The sequence below is a fragment of the Cavia porcellus genome, unplaced genomic scaffold (assembly GCF_034190915.1).
Source record: "Cavia porcellus strain 051 isolate PalLab524CR breed Dunkin Hartley unplaced genomic scaffold, mCavPor4.1 scaffold_31, whole genome shotgun sequence".
Lineage (NCBI taxonomy): Eukaryota > Metazoa > Chordata > Mammalia > Rodentia > Caviidae > Cavia > Cavia porcellus.
Window position 1 is genome coordinate 34,844,128 of NW_026947514.1, and position 23,435 is coordinate 34,867,562.

Below are 23,435 nucleotides of genomic sequence, written 5' to 3' on the forward strand. Positions count from 1 at the left end.
GATGTTTTGTATCATAATGTAATGATTATACTTGTAGAAATAAATGAGTTAACAAGGATTGTGTCTTTATTTTTAGCCAAAGTATCTTTTCCTACAATAGAGTATATATTTTCCATGAGGGAAAATTTAGTAACTTCTGCAAATGTTTCATTTAAAGATCTCTCATTGATCTTTTGGAAGTTTGATATCTTTATCCCAATAAACAGATGAAGAAAAACTTGGTACTCAGTTTCTCATGTAAGACAAAAAGACATTGTCACTAAATCTCATAATTTCTGTCATAATGCAATATGAAAGAACACTTTTTGCTTTTGCTGCCGCAATCACTGCTGCTGTCTATGGACTGACGGACATAGGTAAACAACCCACACTATTCAACCAACAATTACTGAGCTAACACAGCCAATTCTAAGTGCTAAAGTTTCTTGGACAACTGAGGATTCACACCTTCAAGTAGAGGTACTGAAACAATTATTGTTTGCATTCCATTTTATAGGAAGTAGAAAGGATGAGAACTTTTGATAGGTGACTTCTTGGTGTAATGATATGTTTCATCTTGTTAGCAAAATAATCAATGCACATGTAGTTCAAAGAAAGTTTCTGCATGTTTAACACTGGCAGTCCTTAAAACAAGTAAGTTTCACATTAACCCACAGAACAAAGGTTTTAAAAGGTCAAAATAATAATTCAGTTGTCCAAACATGAGTTAGAATAAATATGCTATTAATTAACAGTTTAAACACAGCATCCAAAACAAGTGTCCTAAAGTTGCAATTTGCAAGTTGAAATTCTGATAGATTATGAATACAAAAGACTGACATTTTATTTTACATTAGTAACTGACCCTTGAAAAAAATCTCGAAGTGTAAGCTTTTGTCCTTATTCCCTAATTTATTACTGTCACTTTGTAAATTTTCCTGTTGACATATTAAAATACTTACTCAGTTTCCAAAATTTCATATGGAAATGATCTCATCTTCACTTCTCTTTTTACTTATGTCAAATATCGCAGAACTTAAATATTTTATATTTACTTTTTTAACAAATTAATGTCACTCACCTTTATGTAGACTAATTACGAATGCCTTCTCAGGTTTTTCTTTTCTTTTTTTTTTTTTTTTTTAAAGCCAGTCAAATTTAGTGGGGGTGGGGGGGTGGGGTAATACCAACTTTAGTGACACTAATGTTAATAAGTTCTGATAACCCACTCCCATCAGACCAGCCCCTTCTCAGGTTTTTCATGACCTCAAAATTTTCTATTAGTCTATATTCCAAGTATATCTTTTATACTATTTGCTCTTTTTTAAAAAATAAAAACCCTCTCTTAATAAACTCTGACTTTATACTGTCCCTTTCTTATTTTTCTTTATCCAATCCGTACCCCCTTTACCCTCCCTTCTTTTTGTTTTTATTTTCTTCCCTTTCTTAAGTTCTCTTATATAAACATATTCTAACTTTTCATTGTATTTCTCTCTATAAATCCCTATGACAATGTTTTATTATCATGCATTAACTTTCTAAATACAGTATCTTCTCAGATACAAGCAAAGATTTTTTTTTTTTTAGGTACCAGGGATCGAACTCACGACTTAGCACTTGCCATACAGGCTCTTCTACCACTGAGCTAAATCCCCGGCCCACAAGCAAAGTTTTTAAAGCACAGACGGCTTAACAATTATAAGAATGTATGCTTTCTAGAAAAGAAACTAAGAAACTAAGATGATGTAAAATTATCCCAGTTTTTCCTGATTAACTTTCTTTATAATAAAGATTGTATTTTTTCATAATAACTCAATCAAAATTGTTTAGTAAATATCCACAGTACATCAGGTATCATGCTAAAATATAGAAAGTCGAAAGCCTGTTGCTTTTAATTTAGCTGCTGCCAAAGAACACATCTAACTAATGCTACAAATTCAACTGTCAGAAAAAAATACGCATCCTACTTCAGACAGGAAAATATATCGAAACTAAGCCTTTGCTATAGGAATGACATGATTCATCACACATACTAATTTTTTGCCTCTTATCAAAAAGTTTGAAGATGATCTTTTTACAATCACTATTAAAATGTCAATGTTCCTTAATAACATTTTAAAAGCAAAGAGAAAACTAATGCAAACACTGAAGATCTAAATCACATGAACTGCCATTGTAACTCAGGAGGCAGTAAACTACAACTTCATGAACCAATCATCTAGCTGCATACAAGTTTTGTTAGAACATTGCCACAGAGGTAGAAAAGTAGACACTGGCAAGCCTAGGGACAGATGGGTGGGGGCTACTTGAAAAGCAAACATATGAGAGTTTTTCTTTCTCCTTCACTTTCTTAATCATTAGCTGTAGATAAAATCTACACAAGTTTGTGTTATTAAATGTTAAGAGGTAACACCTTCTTGGCATGTTGACTAGTCCAGACATAGCACAAAGTCCAGACCATGGATGAAGAAATGGAAAAATGTCAAGGTCTCAAAACAAACAATAGAAAACATCCATCTAGAGCGTAAACAGGCTTTGTAGGTTAACACAGTCCATTTTTCTTGCATCAGAATGAAGACGTAGGCGGAAGTAAAAAATATTGCAAAAAAGACCCCATTGATCATGTAAATGTAACCTGAGATCTCATTCAGTGCACCTGCCATCTTGGCACTTGCCCACCTTCACATTTGAAGATGTATTATCTCTCATAGTCTAAAAATTAATAATTTTGCAATATACTCTATCTATACTCTATATGACCGACTATATGTCTTGTCTGAAATCACTCATCAAAAACAAAGAACTGAGGTGTGTCACAGGTTCCTCATAGTGTTGAGACATTGCTTCCTGGTGACAATACCAATTATCTGTTATCTATGGCTACTTTTGAGCTACAAGAGCAGTGGTGAGTAGCAGTGACAGAATCATATGGTCCACCACCTAAAATATTCAACTCAGAGCCCTTCAAGAAAAACTTTGCTTAGCTCCTAAAGTAACTGATTAACATCTATGCAACATCAAAATTAAAGTGCCACTAACTAAATTTTTAAAACATTTTAAAAAAATCCACAATCTTAGGTCACAAAATCATAAGGACGGGCTTATACAACTTAATCATATGTTTATACTACTTAATTACTAGCATTTTTTCCAGTGGGGTTGTTGCTGATCATCTTTTGTAACTTAGGTTCTTCATCTGTAAAACAAGTAGTAACAATAGTTACTATAAAATGTTATCACAAAACGTGATTTTCACAAAAATGAAAATGATTACACAATATGTAATGGGTTTAATACGATAAGCACATAGAATCTGCTAACAAAAAAAAAAAGAAAGAAAAACTAATACAACTTCCACATTAACTAGACAAAATATTTTCCCTAAGCTATGTTTTCTATTTTCAGCGAGTCAGTCACAGCAACAAACAACTAAGATAGTTATCAGGCTATCAACAAACTCCCAGAATTTATTCATGTGGTCTATCTAAAATTTTATCTTTCTTTTGTCAAATTTATAGGGCTGCAGACAGAAAACCAATGAGATTAGGAGGAAAAACAGAACTTTTTTCCTCATTACACATAGCAAAATGGACTCTCCAAAAATGATTCAGCATTCTGAGGATGGAAAATTGTCTTGGATTATCTGTGTAGACCTATATAATCACATGTTCTCAAGGGTTTTCAAAGAAAGACAATCCAACACTTAATAGTGTGAGGAGTTAGCCCTTCCTTCCTGGCTATGATGGTAGTCCACAGATGCTGGAAAAAGCAAGGAAGTGGATTTTTCTCTAGACATTCCAGAAAGAAATGAAACCCTGGTGACATCTTGATTTTTACCGTGAGAGACCTACTGGACTTTGACCTTCAAAACTACAACAAATTTAACTGAATAAACCACCAAATTGATCATAATTTTGTTACTGCAGCAATAGAAAACAGAGTATATCTTTAAAGTAACTTTAGTTTGATAAATTAAGATGCTACATTTAATTTGCTCAGACTAATTCTAGAATACACATACAACATATATATATACATATATATGTATATAGATATGACTAAAAATAAGATAAATTGTATCCTAGTTAGTCAGATAGCTAAATATCTGCGCAATCCTGGGGAAACTAACTTTCATTTGGATATTAATTACTTTATCTGCAAATGAATTCTACGAAGAAAGTGTTATGAAAGGAAACAGCAATTATTGCCAATAGTATCAAATTCAAGTTTCAGGATTAAACAATATAGAAACAGCTATTAATTCATGATAATATTAATGAAATTGCACTATATAATACCATTTATAGAATGAACATTATACTAAATTGTATGAGCAATTAAGAATGATTCAAGACTCTAACAATCTTTAACAGTAAAAGCACATTTAAACTCTGAAAACATTAAAGATTTCTTGAAACTCATGTAAAATAAGACTTATTTTCTGGCATCTTATCTCTTCACTGCTTAGATTAGAGAATTTCACAGAAAAATTGCTTTTGATCTCTACAGAAAAAAATTTTTTTTTGATCTTCAGAAATTATCTTGAGTATTTTTCTCACCTTATCTCAGGGCTTTTTATACAAAACATCAATTCTAAAAAGGTATTTATGTCATTTCTAGAAAAAAATCCAAGAAGGAATGTATACTATAATGATGCTATGGTTTCAAACACAGTAATGCTTACTGGAATATAGTCATAATGAGTACCTACACTCTTCAACTAGATACCCATCCCACTTTGCTTTGAGAGATCAGGTTTAGTGGAAAAAATCATTTTCTCAAATTTCTAAAAAGAACGTATGTCTCTTGTAAAGGCTTTTAGAAATTTTTCAAATGAATTATTGAGCTTTTCCTAAAATAATGTTCATCTACTTAAGACTGTCAAATGTTTTCTCAAGTGAATAGTGATTTGCATTATTGTATTACGAATTTCAAGTAGGCCAAAGAAACATTCTGAAGCCAAAATGAAAATCAAAGGCAAGAAGCTTACCATAATTTGGAATTCTATAACAACTAGATATAATCACTAGATGTACTAATAACTTATATAAGTGAAAATAACTCAATTTTGAAAGTCCAGGTGATTTCTGATGACATCCTTGCTTAACATTTAAACCACAGCATCCAGATGGTTCACAGGCGAACACGGATAATATGAAACTAAGCCTTCAATTATCTTCCTTTTAATTTAATACTTCAGTCGTATTCATGAGAAACATGAAGTCTCTGAGAAATAAAGTATATCCTGACTTTAATAACCCTGTACTATATTGTACCTTATGATTTAATACAAAAGTATCATTTTCTTTAAAATAAAAACATGAAATTTCCCTTAAAAATCATCGTAATCTGCTGCTAGAACTGAAAAGAAATTTCTAAAAGTAAAATGTCTAAAAGTAACTCCCATAGGGAAATCATTCTATTTACAGGTGTCAAATGCCTCAGGTCACTTAAATCAGTGATTTTTCTTTTAATTAAATTCCTTTGCATTAAGCCATTCTCAACAAAGTTTAGAGAAACATTTTAACTAGTACTTATTAAACATTTTTAGTTCATTTTAAAACTTTAGATATGTAGCTAATGACTGAGTAAAAGCCTTTGTCTATAGATACTGATTTTAAATCTTAAAATAAAACATATATCATTATAAAGTACTTCTGTAAATTCCCAATAATTCAATGGTAAATATCCAGTACACTTAATATTAACCTATAAAAATGATCTTGACATCTAGTTTTTAAATGCAGACTATAATTATGAAACCAAAGTTTTAGCTCCATGTCTTAAACTAATCTTTCAAAATTAAGTGATACGAGATTCAAAGTTTAACTTCATTTTACAGACTGGAATCTGTTCACAAAAAGGAATACTTAACAGGATTATTTATAGTCAATTATTTTACTACATGTCTATTTCCACTGTTTATGCAATTCTTTAGTGTTAGAAATCATGACTTTACGAATATTATGCCTTGAACGTCCAATCAAGATGGCATAGTGAATTTAAGATTAAAATTCATCCATTAATTACAAACACACAGTAATAATAGTCAAAAGAGAAAGCTGAAAGTAGGATAGTCTTAGAAATCATTAAAAAACTAAATTTAAAAATGGGAAAATACCTGGACACTTCACCAGATAAGATGTATGAATGGAAAGTAAGCACACATAAAGATATCTAACATCATCAGGTACTAAGGAAATACAAATCACAGTAAGATTTTATGTTTATCAGAATGACTAAAATGAAAAATACTGACAATAACAAGTACTAGCAAGTATACAGAGCAACTGGAATTCATGTATTATGAATGGGGATGCAAACAGACATAAGCTAGTTAAAAAAACAATCTGGTCATTTATTAAAAAGTTAAGACACATACTCCGTAAGACTTGGCCATCTTAGGTTGTTACACTAAAAAAACAAAAATCTAAGTGTACACATGAATTATTTAGAGCAACTCTATTAAAAAATTCAACAACATCCAAAAACACCCACATAATTCCTTCACCTGGTGAATGGATAAGCAAACTGAGGTGCATTCAAACAATGAAATATTGTTCAAAAATAACGAGAAATAAACCATTGACACATGTGGCAACTTAAATAAATCTTAAAGACATTATGCCAAATGAAAAAAGAACATTAATCAAAAAGCTAAACACTATGACTCTACTAATGACATTCTTGAAAAAATGAAACTGAAAATGATAAAGAACAAATCAATAATTGCCTAAAGTTATGGGTGGGTGAAGAGTGTGACTACAGAAATAATCCAAGCAAGGTTATCAGGATGAGGGAATTGTTTTGTATACTGATAACGGTTATGGTTACATGGACCTATGTACAGATTAAGTTCATAAAACTGTACCCAAAAAGTCAACTTTACTCAATGTTATTTTTATATATTTCCCTTACTCTCATTCTGCACTTTAGAAATGAAATAAAAAATGAAAATTGTTAAATGCTAAAGCCACAACCTTGTGAGCTTCTTTGTACAGAAACAAGCAATGGCAACAGAAAGTAAGTTTTCTCTAGTTCTAGAAGAGAACCCTTGAACTAGCATACCATTACCAATTATATTCTCTGGAAAGAAGACGGGGGGGGGGGTGAGACACACAAAATTATTGTCAAACTATGCTTGGACCTATTCCTTTAAAGGAAATGCAGAGAAAATCTACAAAGAAACTCCCTGAGGGTTTAGCTCAGTGGCACAAGAGCCTGCCAGGCATGAGGTCCTGAGTTAATCCCCCAGTAACAAAAAGAAAAGGGAAAAAAAAAAGAAAGACACTCCCTCAATTTGTTGACTAATTTCTAAAACATAAATGCACAGGGAAAAACTCCAAGAATGCCAACAGAAAACTGTCCCCAGGAAGCCGAAGATCTGAGCAGAGATTTCATAGTCAATTCTTGTTAAATTAAAGCAACCTTTCTAAAACACCCTGGATTTTAATTTAAACATCTCAGATGGGGCCTGGATCTCAGGCTATGAGCTCTAGTTTGGAAAATGAACAAAAATAAGTTGGGCAGGTTAGCCCTAACGAAACCTAAAATGAATTCTCAAAAAAGAGCACTAAGATGATTCACTATATAGGTATGTAAATATGTAATGTCAAAATGTCATTCTTGTTTTATCAAGTATAAAATTTCAAATACATTTCAATTTTGTATAACATAAAACAGCTAGTTCAAGTGAAGGCAGTTTATGTCTCATAGCTGTTTGCCTGTTAGTTTTTAATGCAGTGCTAGGATTGAACTCAGAGCTTTCTCACTGATCTCAATATCTGTCTTTTTTCTACTTTTTATTTTGAAATAAGATCATACTAAGTTACTAAATTGCTCTGGCTGGCCTTAAACTTGTGATCTTCCAGCCTCAGCTTCCCAGAGTGCATGAAAAACAAGCATGTACCACGATCCCTGGTTCGAATAGCTGTCACTCTCATTTCTTTACCAACAAGCTTGCTTACCTTCCATGTATTCTTTTGTACCTTAGACTCTTTAGAATATCTAGGTTTACCAAAGATTAACAAAGTGTCAAACATGACTTCATTCAATAGTTGTTAACCATCAACCACATGAATAATAACATACTAACTTAAACTGGAAATAACTATATAAAAGATGGATCTCATACTTAAGAACTATGAAATCCAGTAGAGCAAGATACATACGATTAAATGCTTATGTAATAAATACAAAGCAGACATGACTGAAAGCCAAAATAAAAGGAAATCACTGAGTGGAGTTTTTAAAAAGCTCACAACAATGTAAATTTCTCAGCATATAAAAATGTGTTAGTTGCTACCAGTTCATTAACAGGTAAGTTACTGCTCATTCAAGAAGACCCAAAAGAAATCCCAAATTTGGTAGATAACAGTTCTACTTCAGAGGTTTTTGTCTGGGTATATTCTGAAACTTAACCATGACATTTGGTGGTAACTATCAAACCCTGAGCAATCTATTTTTTACGCAGTATTTTTGTTTAGCTACTTTATGTTTAATGATGTCCACATTTGTATGAGTAATGTATATTTTAACTTCTAACTATAATACATTTTAAGGGATTACTATTGTATACCATTTTATTCCATTATAATTAGGTAATATGGTTAGTTTTACATTTTTCCTTATATCAAGTTTATTTTTTAAATTAATTAGTACATTTTAGATATATAATGAGCACATTCATTATAGGGATTTGTACTTGTACATAATATAGCTCTTCTCCCACTGTCCTTTTCTTCCTACAGCTCCTGTTACGCTCTTTATTTACAAAACCTTTGCTTTATTTTATCCTTCCTGTTTTTTTTTTTCCTACCTTGCTCACCTTCTCCCTTCCCATTTGAAAAATCTCTTCCTATGGGGGCTGGGGATTTAGCTCAGCGGCACAAGCGCCTGCCTTGCAAGCAGGCAGTCGGGAGTTTGATCCCTTGTACCGATAAAAAGGAAAAAGACAAAAAAAAAAAAGAAAATCTCTTCCTATTTCACAGTACCTATTATATATTTTGGCTCTTATTTACACTTTTAGTTTCTCACACCAGAAAAACATGTGTCTGATTCATTTCACTTCAGAGTATGGTTTCAAGGTCTATCCATTTACCTAGAAATGTCTCCAGCTTACCCTTTTGGGTAGTACTCCACTGTGTTAAACACACACACATCTTCTTTATCCATTCACCAGCTGATAGGCATTTGGAGTTTCCAAGATTTACAAATTGGCTGCTATAACCATAGGTGTGCATATATCACTGAGGTATGATGCTTTTAATTCTTTCAGGCAGATACCTAAAAGGAAAATAGCTGGGTCAAACAGGACCTCTAGTCCTTGTTTTATGAGGAATCTCTATACTCTCATTCTAAAATCAAGAACAAGACAAGGTGGGCCAGAGATTTAGCTCAGCGGCATAAGCACCTGCCTTTCAAGGATGCGGTCTTGAGTTTGATTCCCAGTACCCCCCCCAAAAAAGAACAAGACAAGGATTTCCACTATCACCACCACCCTTCATTATATTTCTAGAAATAGACTGAACAAGTGCTAACGGCAAGTGCAAGGTTCTGAGTTTGATTCTCGGTGCATACACCTACACCAAAAAGATAAGTGGTTGAATGTGTTTGTGGAGTTGTTTCCTCATCTCCGAGTCTGCGCCACTGACCCTCAAGTCTGTGCCACTAACCCTCAAGTCTGTTGCCAGACAAGAGAAACAAAAGAAGATTAAAATTGTTATTCAGTAATACAAATCAAAAGATTAAATGAAAAGTAATACAAAAACAATACAATTTAGGCAAACGTGTGCCTAAATAAGTGATATTCACACAGTTGATTATTCATGTAGTTGATATACTATCTGTGTAATATATCATTCTATTTAATCTACCATATGTTCAGAATCTGCTAGAGACATTTTTTCTGTAATTGACACAATAAAGAAACATGAAGTGATTTTGCTATCATCTTTTGTTTTGGGGAGATTTATTTTAAGTTAAGGGAACTGTTTTCTGTTTATAATCTAGTGACTTACTTATTCTAAAAATTATGAATCCACTTTTTTCTAATATTCTAAAGTCATACACTAAAATAATCTGTCATATAGTGGCTGAGAGATATGCTGTACTACATTTGGCCTAACAATCTATATTAGAAGTAGCTATCATCTAGCTATTCAACTCAAATGTCCATGAAAGCCTACCATATACATTTTAATGGAATGAAAATAAAGCTCCCAGGTTCATTTCTTAAGTTTTTTCAAGTCCTAAAAGTCTATGATTCTTAACAATATAACTGACAATAAAAGAGCAAAGCACCGCTAAAAAACCCAAAAATCTATAGCAAGCTATACCAAATTTAAGACTATATGAAGGCCATAATCCTATTTGTTATAATGACTGTTTTATAGAATCTACCCTTTACCTTGTGTCTTTGCCTTTCTCTGTGCTTAATCACATACCCATTATAACATCATGTAGGTATGAAACACAAAAATCCACAGAATGTTCAAAAAAGTTTTTAAAAAATCCAAAAATGTAAACAAAGAAAAACATCCCCAAAATGCAAAATTTTACATGAGTAATCACTTACAATTTATACTACATTATATCTAGACTCTTTTCATAATCAAGATGAGGTATTTTTTGATGAAATTAAAAATGAAGAAAGAAATTATTGCATTTAAAAATCAACATTTTAGATTCACTCATAAATAAACAAAATGGAAATCATAAAAAGAACCAAATGACAGTTCTAGAATTTAAAAGCACAATAACTGAAATTAAAACCTTTCTTGTGGGTCTTAACAGTAGGTCAGAGATGGTAGAAAAAGTAAAGTAGAAAACCTCTCTGAGAGGACTAATGAATAATGAATAATGTTTCAGAGGCCTGTGAGACAACTTCAGATACCTGAAAAAAAAAAAAAATATATATATATATATATGGATGGATATATAATATAAATATCTGAAAAATGATACCCAGAAAGTTTTCAAATACTTTGTATGTTTAGCCAACCCCAAGCAGGATACATATAAAGATAACCACATCCACTTATATCACAGTTAAAATAAACTAAAAAAAAATTGAAAGCAGCCTGAAAAACGGCAAAAAGAAAAAAAGGATACAACATGTAAAAGAAACATTAGGCTAAGAATGACTATGAACTTCTTGTTGGAGATCAGAAAACAACAGCAAACAGTCTCAAACTAGAATTTAGTATTCAGCTACAGTATTCCTTCAAAACTGAAGGTGAAATAGACAAAAGCTTAAAGAATTATACTGGCATTAAAAGAGACATGGAGACCAACAGAACAAAATGGGAACACTGAGATAAGTCTACATATTTACAGCCAACTGATTTTTTACAAGGGTACCAAGAACATACATCAGAGAAACATAATCTCTTCAATAATTTGAACAGAGACAACTAGAAATCCATATGCAAAAGAATAAAATTTGACCCCTATTTGACAACTCAAAATGCATCAAAGATCTGAATGCAAGAGTGAAAACTGCTAGAAAAAAACAGAGAACATACTTCAAGAGATTGTGCAAAGGTATTTTTGGCTTATGACCCCAAAATCATAAACAATAAAAGCAAAATATGACAAATGGATGAAACTAAAAAGCACAGCAAAAGGAACAATCAACCAACTAAAGAACAAGAAAAAATAAGCACAAACTATCCAACAAAGTACTGATATCCTTAATGTATAAGAATTTAACAGCAAAGAAAAACTGGTTTTAAAATGGAAAAATGGTCAAGTAAATACTAATCAAAAGAAGTTATTCAAATGGTGAAGTATATGAAAAAATGCTCAGTGTAACCAATCAGAGAAGCAGAAATCAAAACAATGAAATATGAGATATGCTAAAAACATGGTGAATATTTAGGTTTTCTTCTAAATGTATCACAGTAAAAGATACACTGTCATTAATCACCAAAATACCATTATCCTTTAAATACACTTGTTTCATCACTCTTGCCACATTTTGAAATAGATATTAAAGTCCCCCTTCATGTTTTTAGTTGCTCTCACCTGACTGCCTTATAGATTAATTCAAATATCTATCTTTTATGGTCATAGTGATTTTGTAGAAGAGCCAGAAATTGCAGTGCCAGATCTGGTGAATAAGGTAGATGAGGTCACACTGTAATGTTTACAAACCAGTCTTGTCATTGGTTGGCTTTCAGCTATGGCATTCGCCATATTTTCAATCATATGATCACAAAAACACCAAAGAGCACTTCCAGAACTACTTCAGAAAGTGGCACGAATAATGAGATAAATGTGTAAGCAAAGAGTAGGATATTATTTTGAGGGGAATTAATGGCAATGTATCTTGTACTGTAATAATTTTTAAGTATTAACTGTATATTTAGATCAACCCTTGAATCATCTCTTCACAATTAGAATGCCATTATCAAAAAGACCAAAAAAAAAAAAAAAAAACCAAAAAACCCAGCATACTTGAGTAATCACAGCTACTGAGGGGACTGAGGCCAGATAATCACAAATTCAAGACCAGCTTGAGTAATTTAGGGAGACCCTGACTCAAAATGAAAAATAAAAAAGGCTGGGGATGTGCAACTCAGTGGTGGGGCACTTGCCTACCATGTACGAGGCCCTGGGTTTAACCTTCAGTACCATCAAAGTAAAAAGACCAAAAAAATAAATAATGATGGAGAGCATGCAGAAGCAGGAATTCTTGGCCACTGTTGGTAGGAATGTAAATTAGTGGACTAACTATGGAAAACAGTGTGAAGGTTCCTCAAAAACTTAGAAGCAGAACCATGATGTGATACAGCAATTCTACTATGGTGTTTATATCCAAAGGAAATGAAATAAGCACTCCTACATTTATTGCAGCACTGTAACAGCCAAGACACAGAATCATCCTGTGTGTCCATCAACAAATGAACAAATACCAAAAATGTAGTATAGGACTAAGGAATGTAGCTCAGTGGTATAGTACTTGCCAGGTATGTGCAAGGTCCTAGGCTCAAATCACAACAACTCAACAATTCAATAATAATAATAATTTTTATTGACTTTTATTAGTTCTAGCACCCTTACCCTTAAAAGTATATATATATCACTCACAAAATCTCAGGATTCTGATTTTATTTCCTCTCAGAAAACAGAAAGTAATGATATAGACATACCATGGATCAGAACCAATTTTGGTAAAGGTATTTTATACCTTTTATACCATAAAAACTAGTGGTCAACTTAATGCCAGCAGAATTGAGTCAGCATGTTCCTGAGCATAGATATTTCATCTGAGGAAGGTTGCCAGCATAAAAAGAGACTTGGAGAAGGAGAAGTTATGGTGTTGAGGTGTACTGAGGCATTGTGGGTTCTCCTACGTGTTGCTGTTTGAGCCCCTGGTTCTCCTGGAGAAGCTCTGGTCCTCACATCGAGCATTGTTTCCTGGCTCCGGAGGGAAAGATGTGTGCCGCTTGCTCTCCAGGATGAACTAGTCATACTGGCTTCCTGGCTTGTACTTGACTGTGCTTGTCGTCAGAGGAGCTCAGGGCCTCCATGTCGCGGAGGATGGCTGTAGTGCTTTTCAGGACAGCCCTGGTCTTTGTTGTGAGTGTGACTTCACAGCTCCAGGGTAGAGCCCTCAACCTACTAGCACATCTCCTTCACCCTGCTGGCACAGACTTTCTGGCTTCCACTGCTGACCTTTTGGCCTTCTCAGCATGAATCCGTAATAGAAACTGGTGTGAGTCCTTGTGGGCTCTCGACCTCCAGTTGGACTTGTGGGAGGCACTGTCACGAGTTCTGGGTCTTCATCTGGACTCATGTGGGACACTGTTGTGGGATTCAGGCCCTTGGCTAAATATTCTATCTTTAGTGTTGTGGACAGTTTCTTCTGTTAACTCTGGGTGACCATCATAAAACAATATTATAAACTCCATGTCCTGATTCTAATTGTTCTCTTCTCAACTCCTAACCACAACAGACTGTAAATTGACCATTGTAGTAAGTCTAGGACTACCTGGCAAAAGAACTAAATGTACCCAGTTTGAGGATTCTGTTGTTTTTATAAATAAATGATTAAAAAAACAAAAGTCTTATTCATAATTTCTGTCAAGACTATTCTTCTGTAAGTTAACACAAGGTATCTATCCTCAATATCCTTAAGTGTATATCATTACTAATTATCCTGGATGGCAGAATATAAAACCCTGTACCTGTATATATCTGTATTTAATCCATTTTCAGTTGGTATGTGTGGTAGATTTCATTACAATTTGCAATTATTAAATCAACTTTCCTTCAAAAAGGTAATCACTCCTACCTCTTCCTATATAACTTACAATATTCCTGTAGGCATAAACATTCCTGCCTCGCTAACTTTGGCTTTGGCTACCAATTTGCTTTGGCCAGTGACATGTAAACAAACATCCAAGCAGAAGTTTTAAAAGCAGCTGTGTGTTTCTGCCAAACTTCCCTCCCCCCTTTCCTTTTAAAAGAACAGTGTGGCCCAAATAGGAGCTGTTCTTCGGCCTGGATCTCAGAATTAGAAGATATGTAGAGCAACAGCACAGCTATTGCCAATCTTCAACTAACATGTGGCAAGAGCAGAAAATAAGCTATTGTTACAAGCTGCTGAAATATTGAGGTCATCTGTTATGCAGCATAACAGCAAAAGTTAATATGGCATTTATTACTTTAAAATTAGAAAAACATAAAATTCACCAGGACAAGAGTTACTATAATACTTCAAAAACTAGGGAAAAAAATGAATTGCAGTCACATTTTTAAGGCATTAGAATGTTTATGAAGTAATATGAAATGAACTAAAATTCAAACACTATGTATTACTTACCTACCACTTTCTTTCCTATGAGCATTTAAACATTCTGGGCATAGATTGAAATTTGAGATAAGCCCTAGGCAGAAAGATCCTATGGCTCAAAATATAAAGTAACTGAGCTCTTTAGCCGTAGTCTGCAAACTAGAAATACCTAAATACAAGACTAAAGAACAGATATTGCATTCTAAATGAAAGCTGTAAGACTGCATTTCAGAATGAAAGACACAGCAGAGTGAAATCTCCTTCAGTCTCATAGTGGTAGAAAAGAAAATCTTACTAGAGAAAGGGGACTTAAACACAAATACACTACAGGTATCCAACTTAAGTGTGACCAAGAGAACAACGAACTAATCTCAAAACCTCCAAAAAACTGAGACTTACACACGTTTCAGGAATGTAAAGAAATCTGACAGTTTTTTGTTCAAAAACCTAATAGGTCAAGTAAGACGAACCTGTGTAATCTACTAAAGTTACTAAATTTACTAAAACTGCAATAAAGACTGATTCTAATAAAACCCAAATCAACTTCTAATTATAATGAAGGTACATTTATTTTACCCAACTGGCCTAATGGTTAAAAGGGGAATCATTACTTGCTGGAAGAGATCTTCAGCCTCTATAGTCACATTATATATTTTGTTTAACATATAATCTTAAAAAAAATGTGTGACAAAAAAACACGAGTTAGAATCAAGATATAAAGCAAAAAATAGAAGCAAACTCAAGGATGATGCAGATAATGAAATTAGGAAATAAGAGCTTTAAATCAGCAATTTTTATATGCTAATGAAAACAAAAAAAAGAAAATTTATGGAAGGATAAAGATAATCAACAAAAAGGGAGTCAGTTAAAAAGAATTGGACTTCCTAGAATTTAAAGATACAAAAACTAAATTGTATGAATGGACAATATTATGCTTACAAAACAGAAAAACTAGTAAGTATGAAAAATAGAAAATACTCAATTGAACAACAGATAGAAAAGAATAGAGAAAAAGAGCAACTGAAAATACTCAACTGAACCAGAGAGAAAAGAACAGAAAGAAAACAAGAGTACGTAGTACCTGGCCAAAACATCTAACAAAACTGAGTAAAGGAGAAACAGATTATGATAAAAATAAAATTTAAAGATAAAAAAGAAAAAAATTTCCAACCTTGGTGAAAACCATCAACCCAGCAAAAAACAAAAAGGATAAATGCAAAGAAAATTATGCCTGGACACTATATTATCACATCATTATAAAAACAAAAAACAAAAAAAAAACTTAAAAGCAGCCAAAACACACTTACTCCTTTAGAAGAGCATTAAGTCTGATACCTAACTTTTCACCAGAAAATATGGCATTGAGAAAACAGGAATTACATACAGTATTTTTAGTGTTAAAAGAATAAAAGATGGAGTCTGGGGATTTAGCTCCGCAGCATACGCGCCTGCCTTGCAAGCAGGCAGTCGTGAGTTCGATCCCTGGTACCGATAAAAAGGAAAACGACAAAACAAAAAAATAATAATAATAAAAAGAATAAAAGATGCCAACCCAGAATTCCAAACCACAATTCTATACCTGGAAGATTTCTTTCCAAAAGAATACTGCTTTTTAAAAAAGTTTGTTTTTCACACAAACAAAAAGCTAAAAAAATTTGCCTCCAGCAGACTGACACTTCAAAAATATTTTTAACAATTCCTCAGACTAAAGGAAAATTATTTCAGATGGTAACAAACAATTATAAAAATAAAGAATACTGGAAAGGGTATGTCTGTGGGTGGATTAAAAAAATTGATTATTTACCCAAAATAAGTTATTTTTATCTTATACCAAAGTGTAACATATGTAAAAATAGCACAAAGGAAAGAAGAAAATAAATCAAGTTAAATTGCTGGGTTTTGCATTGTTTGGGAAGTGATAAAAATATTAATTTAAGACACAATAAGAAGTCATTGGTATTTATTAAAATCTACAGGATAACAAAAAATTATAATTACAGAAGAATAAATACGAACTGAAAAGTTAATGAATAAACATGAAATTTTTAAAACCCTGAAAAATAAAAAAAACAGGCAGGATGCAGGATTTTAAAAAAAACAGATGAGACAAAGCAAAAAGAAATAGTGAGATGAAAGAGTTGTACTCGAGGCTGGGGGTTTAGCTCAGCGGCATAAGCGCCTGCCTTGCAAGCAGGCAGTCGTGAGTTCGATACCTGGTACCGATAAAAACGAAAAAGACAAAAAAAAAAAAAAAAGAGTTGTACTCAACTATATTAGTAGTTACAGTAAATGTAAACAAAATAAACATCCCACTTAAAACACAAAAATTTAACTAGACAAATAAAAACATGGCTATTGTAACTAGGAAAAAGAATTATAAATGCTGACAAAGTATAACTAGATCATTCAAACTATATGGCATTTCGGGAGATAAATCTTCAATACAAGAATACATACAGGTTGAACTAAAAGGGAAAAAAAGTAAGTATTGATGAGAATAAAAGTATAATATAAAAAAGAAAGAAAGGTACAATGATATAATAATAGAAGTTCAAAGTAGACTTCAAGGCAAGAAGTACTACTGGAAATAATGGTTATTTCATAGGGCAAAATCATACTTCAATCATAAATTATAAACACTCTTCAATGTGTATTACCCAGTAAGAGCTTCAAAGTACATGAAAGGAAAACTGAAAAAGCTAAAAAGAAAAATATTCACAATTGATAGAAAAAAAAAATCAATCATTTGAAGATTTGAACAGGATTAACCAATCTGTCCTTGCTGACACCAAACACTAGCACCAATAATTACAAAATAACTAATCTTTTTGAGTACACTTGAAATGTATCACCATAAAACACACTTGGAATACAGAGAGAAAAATTTAAGATTTCCCAATTCCTTTTGGGAGGATAACAAACCTTGTGCAATTCTTGGCTATTGTAACTAGAAAAAACAAATAATAATAAATGTTGAAAAAGTGTAACGAAAATTCTTTTTGGATGATGTGATCACATACAGGGAATATAGAAGAATCCATAAAGTTTTTTTTTTTCTAAACCAGGAATCAAATTCACGGCCTTGTGCTTGCCAGGCAGGCACTGTGCCTCTGAGTTACATCCCTGGCATCCATAAATTATTTAAATATTAAAAATTAGCAAATTTTGCAAGACTGGCATCCATCAGATCAAGATACAAAAATAAATAATATTTCTATGTAGTAATATGAAATAATTCCAAGATGAACTTAGAACAGTATCAATATCATTGATATAGTTCATCAAATATCTAGCCATACCTTTTTAAAAAATGTGTAAGACCTCTATATTGTAAACCATAAAACACTGCTGAGAAAGTAACAATCCAACTAAATGTACCCATGTTTATGGACTTAAGACTATATTGTTAAGATGTCAATTCTCTTTGCATTGACCTATAGCTTCAATTCAATAATTTTTTAAAATTAAATTCAAACATAATAGCAATACTATTTTTAACTGAAATATGATTCTAAATACATGTGGAAATACAAAAAATGGAGGATAGGCCCCCACAAATGTTGAGGATGAAAAAATTAGAACTTATACTACCAAATATCAAGACTGAATATAAAGCCATAGTAATTATGATAGGAGAGGGATTACAGGGGTAGTTCAATAGTATACAGAGCTCTGGGTTTCAGTTCTAATACCAAAGAATAAAAATAAAAAGGCAACATTGGCACAAAAATAGACCAACAGAAGAGAATACTTGGTCTATTTGTCTATTTTTTGCACTTATACTGCAGGAACAGAACTATCTGATTTATATCAAAAGTACTCAATAAGTCAGTGAGGAATGGAAGATTATTATTTTATTTTTCCAAAACATAGTACTAAAAACCAGAGACCAGGGCGGACTGGTGAGTGTAACAGCAGCAGCTGGGAGCTCCGCCCACCCTGCGGGAACTTTCTCCCTGACCTGGGGACCAGGCTGGCTCCCCACTAGATCGGGGACCAGACCATATCAGAGACTGTAGCAGCGGCGGCTGGGAATCCCGCCCAGCCTGAGGAGACACTCTTCCTGGCCTGAGGACCAGGCCATGGTTTCCTGCTGGGTCCAGTGAGTGGGGCCTTCGCAGGGAACCCCATCCAGGGCTGGCAGACCACTCTCCCACACCTGGAACAACACTTGAAGCTCCAAAATACAGGAAAATGACAAAATGAAAGACCAAAATGCAATCTCAAACATCCAGCCCATCCCAAGAAAGCCCAGGAGCCATGTGCATAGAAGAAAACACATGCCACATGACTGAAATACCTGAAATAATGGTAACTGAAATAAAGAGGCAAGTATGGGAAGCCTCAAAGGAATTCAAACTAGAAATAATCTCTCAGATGAAAGAAGAATTGATAAAAGAAACGAAGCAGATGATAAACATAGCTAAAGAAGATGCAGTTAAAAAACTGGAAGAACTAAACAAAAGGATAGAATCCCTGGATGAACAATGTAAGAAACAAACAGAATACTTAAAACAGATGCAAAGAGATATACAGGAAATCAAAAACTCCATTGAAAGTTGTAAAAACCACCTCAATGAATGTGAAGATAGAATCTCAGACCTCGAAGACAAGATTGCAACCAGTAAGCAGGAAAGAAAAGATCTTTTAAAAATAACAAGAAATCAGGAAATAACAATTCAACACCTACAGGATGACGCAAAGAGAAACAACATAAGGTTGATAGGGATAAATGAAAAAGAAGGGGACAACATAAAGGATGACAAGAGGATATTCAGAGAAGTAAACAGCTGAAAATTTCCCAAACATGAGATTGGAAACTGATTTCAAGATCAATGAAGCATATAGAACTCCAAATAGTCATAACCAAAATAAATCTACACCCAGACATATAATAATGACCATCCCAGAAATTGAACAAAAGAATAGAATATTAAAGACTGTCAGAGAGAAAAGACAGATGACCTATAAAGGAAAACCTATCAGAATTACAGCAGACTTCTCAGCACAAACAATAAAGTCAAGAAGAGCATGGAGTGATGTATTTCAGATCCTAAACGAAAATGATTTCCAACCTAGGCTGATGTACCCTGCAAAACTGTCCTTCAAATTCGATGGGAGAAATAAGATACTTCCATGACAAAGATCAGCTGAAAAATTTCATGATCACCAAGCCAACCCTGCAAAGAATACTGAAAGACAGCCTAGATACATTTAGGAAAAAACCACTAAACAAAGCAGACACTTGAAAAGAGCAGAAAGATAAACATGCAACAGCAGAAAGATAATATGTCAACAATAAACCAATATATAACAGTTCTTACTATCAATGTAAATGGTCTCAATACACCAATTAAAAGAAATAGACTGGCAGAATGGATCAAGAACCAAAATCCAACCACAAGCTGTCTACAAGAAACCCACCTAACTCAAAAAGATACTTACAGACAGAAAGTCAAAGGATGAAAAACAATACTTCATGCAACAGGAACCCAAAAAAAAGCAGGGGTAGCTATTCTGTTTGCAGACAAAGTCAACTTCAAGCCAATAATGATCAGAAAGCATAAAGAAGGTCACTACATACTGGTTAGGGGAAAACTCCAAGAGGAAGAGATAACTATCTTAAATATATATGCACCAAACTCCAGAGCAGCCAGTTATATAAAACAAGTACTAACAAATGAAAAACCAAATCAGCAGTAACACAATTCTGACAGGAGATCTTAACACACCATTGACACCAATGGCCAGATCAACCAAACAGAAAATCAACAAAGAAATAAAAGAACTGAATTGCACCTGTGAACAAATGGACTTAATAGACATACAGAGTATTCCACCCAACAACAACAGAATACACATTCTTCTCAGCAGTACATGGGTCATTCTCTAAAATAGACCATATATTAACTCATTGAACATATTTAAATAAATGCAAAAGAGTTGAAATTATCCCTTGCATGCTATTGGACCATAGCGCTATGAAATTAGTAATTAATGAAAAAAGATACTACAAAAATCCCACAAACACATGGAAACTGAATAACACACTCTTGAGTAATCAGTGGGTCACAGAGGAAATTGAAAAAGAAATTAAGCAATACCTACAAACAAATGAAAATAGAGAAACAACTTACCGGAATCTAAGGGATGCAATGAAAGCCGTCCTCAGAGAAAAATTTATTGCACTGAGTTCCCACATCAGGAAAACAAAACAAATACAAATAAACAACATGATGCTACACATCAAACAGCTAGAAAAAGAAGAGCAAGTCAAGCCCAAAGCCAAAAGAAGACAGGAAATTATAAAAATCAGAGCAGAAATCAACGCAATAGAGACTAAGAAAACAATCCAAAGAATCAACGAATCAAAAAGTTGGTTCTTTGAAAGAATAAATAAAATTGATAAGCCCCTAGCCAACCTTATTTTAAAAAGGGAAGAAAGAGCTCAAATTCATGCAATAAGAAATGAAAAAGGTGAAGTCACTACAGACTCAATAGAAATACAGATCATCAACATCTATTTCGAAAACCACTACTCTCAAAGGTTTGATAATACAGAAGAAATAGACAGATTCTTATGAACATATGAAGTACCAAAGCTAGATCAAGAGGATGTAAAACTGCTGAATAACCCAATCTCTATCAATGAAATTGAACATGTAATCAATTCCTTACCTACAAAGAAGAGCCCAGGCCCAGACGGATTCACTGCAGAATTCTACAAGAAACACAAAGAAGACCTAATACCGACACTCCTCAAACTCTTCAATGAAATTGAAAGGGAAGCAATCCTTCCCAAGTCATTTCTGGAGGCAAATACTCTAGTACCAAAACCTGAGAAAGACCCAACTGAAAATGAGAACTACAGACCAATCTCCCTAATGAACACAGATGCAAAAATCCTCAATAAAATATTGGTAAATAAGATGCAGCAAATCATCAAGAAGATTACACACCATGACCAAGTGGGATTCATCCCAGGCATGCAGGGATGGTTCAACATACGTTAATCAATAAATGTAATCCACCATATCAATAAAGCCAAAAGTAAGAATCACATGATCATTTCCAAGCCTTCGATAAGGTCCAATATTCATGCATGATAAGAACTTTACAGAAAATTGGAATAGATGGTCTTTACCTCAATATAATAAAGGCCGTCTACAACAAACCAACAGCCAGTATCATACTAAATGGCCAAAAATTGAAAGCCTTTACTTTAAAATCAGGCACAAGACAAGGATGTCCTTTATCACCACTCCTATTTAATATAGTACTGGAAGTACTAGCCAGAGCAATTAGACAAGAGAGAAAAATAAAAGAGGTAAAGATAGGAAAAGAAGAAGTTAAATTGTCATTGTTTGCAGATGACATGATACTCTACATAGAAAACCCCCTAAACTCCATTGAAAGACTCTTAGATATAATAAATAAATTCATTAATGTAGCTGGATACAAAGTCAATACTGAGAAATCAATAGCATTCTTATATACTAACAACAAAATCACAGAGAGAGAAATAAGAGAAGCTACACTCTTCACACTACCAAGCAAAAAAATGAAATATTTAGGAATTACTCGTACGAAAGAAGTGAAAGACCTATACAGGGAAAATTATAATACACTGAAAGAAGAAATTGAAGATCATCTCAGAAAATGGAAAGACATCGCATGTTCATGGATAGGGAGAATAAACATTGTGAAAATGGCCATTCTCCCAAAACTCTTATATAGATTCAATGCAATCCCAATAAAAATACCATCAATATACCTTATAGATCTAGAGAAATTACTCCTAAAATTCATCGGGAACCAGAAGAGACCTAGAATATCAAAGGCAATTCTAAGCAGCAAAGGCAAGGCAGGAGGCATAACAATCCCTGACTTGAAGTTATACTACAAAGCAACAGTAGTAAAATCAACATGGTACTGGAATCAAAACAGAGCAGAGTATCAATGGAATAGATTAGAAGATACAAGCACAACTACAAACACACTTAACCACCTTATCTTTGATAAAGGAGCCAAGCAGGTTCACTGGAAAAACGACAGTCTTTTTAATAAATGGTGTTGGAAAAACTGGATCCCATTTGCCGAAAACTAAAACTCGACCCAAGCCTATCACCATGTACTAAATTAAAATCTAAATGGATCAAAGATCTGAATATTAAAACAGAAACACTAAATCTATTGGAAGACAAATTAGGTACAAACCTTGAAGACATAGGGGTAGGTAGAGAATTCATGAACAGGACTCAAACTGCACGGGAAATACTTCCCAGAATCAATAACTGGGACCACCTCTTATTAAAAAGTTTCTGTAAGTCAAAAAAAATCTCCTGCATAGTGAAAAGAAAACCCACAAACTGGGAAAAAAATCCTAGTGAACTCCCCCTCAGACAAGGGACTTTTGTCTAAAACATATAAAGAATTAAAAAAACTCAGACCCCAAAAATTCAAAGACCCAATCCAAAAATGGGCATCTGAGATGAATACACACTTCTCAGAGGAAGAAATACAAATGGCAAATAAATACATGAAAAAATGTTCATCATCATTGGTTATTAGGGAAATGCAAATTAAAACCACACTGAGATTCCATCTCATTCCTGAAACAATGGCCAGGATCAAGAAAACCAAGAACAACAAGTGC

General features: G+C 33.4%; 1 protein-coding gene across 23 annotated transcripts in view; it reads right to left on the reverse strand.

Moving 5' to 3' along the window:
- Gphn (gephyrin) overlaps positions 1 to 23,435 on the reverse strand; it is a 531,921-nt gene that overhangs the window by 483,282 nt on the left and 25,204 nt on the right. For 12 of the 23 annotated variants that reach the window (XM_063241463.1, XM_063241475.1, XM_063241471.1 and 9 more), the window contains exon 2: positions 9,101 to 9,264. The exons of the other annotated variants lie outside the window; for them this stretch is intronic. In XM_063241463.1, coding sequence (XP_063097533.1) covers positions 9,101 to 9,221 — 121 coding nt within the window. In that variant the 5' untranslated portion in view covers positions 9,222 to 9,264. The remainder of the gene's footprint in view (positions 1 to 9,100; positions 9,265 to 23,435) is intronic. 23 annotated transcript variants of the gene reach the window in all.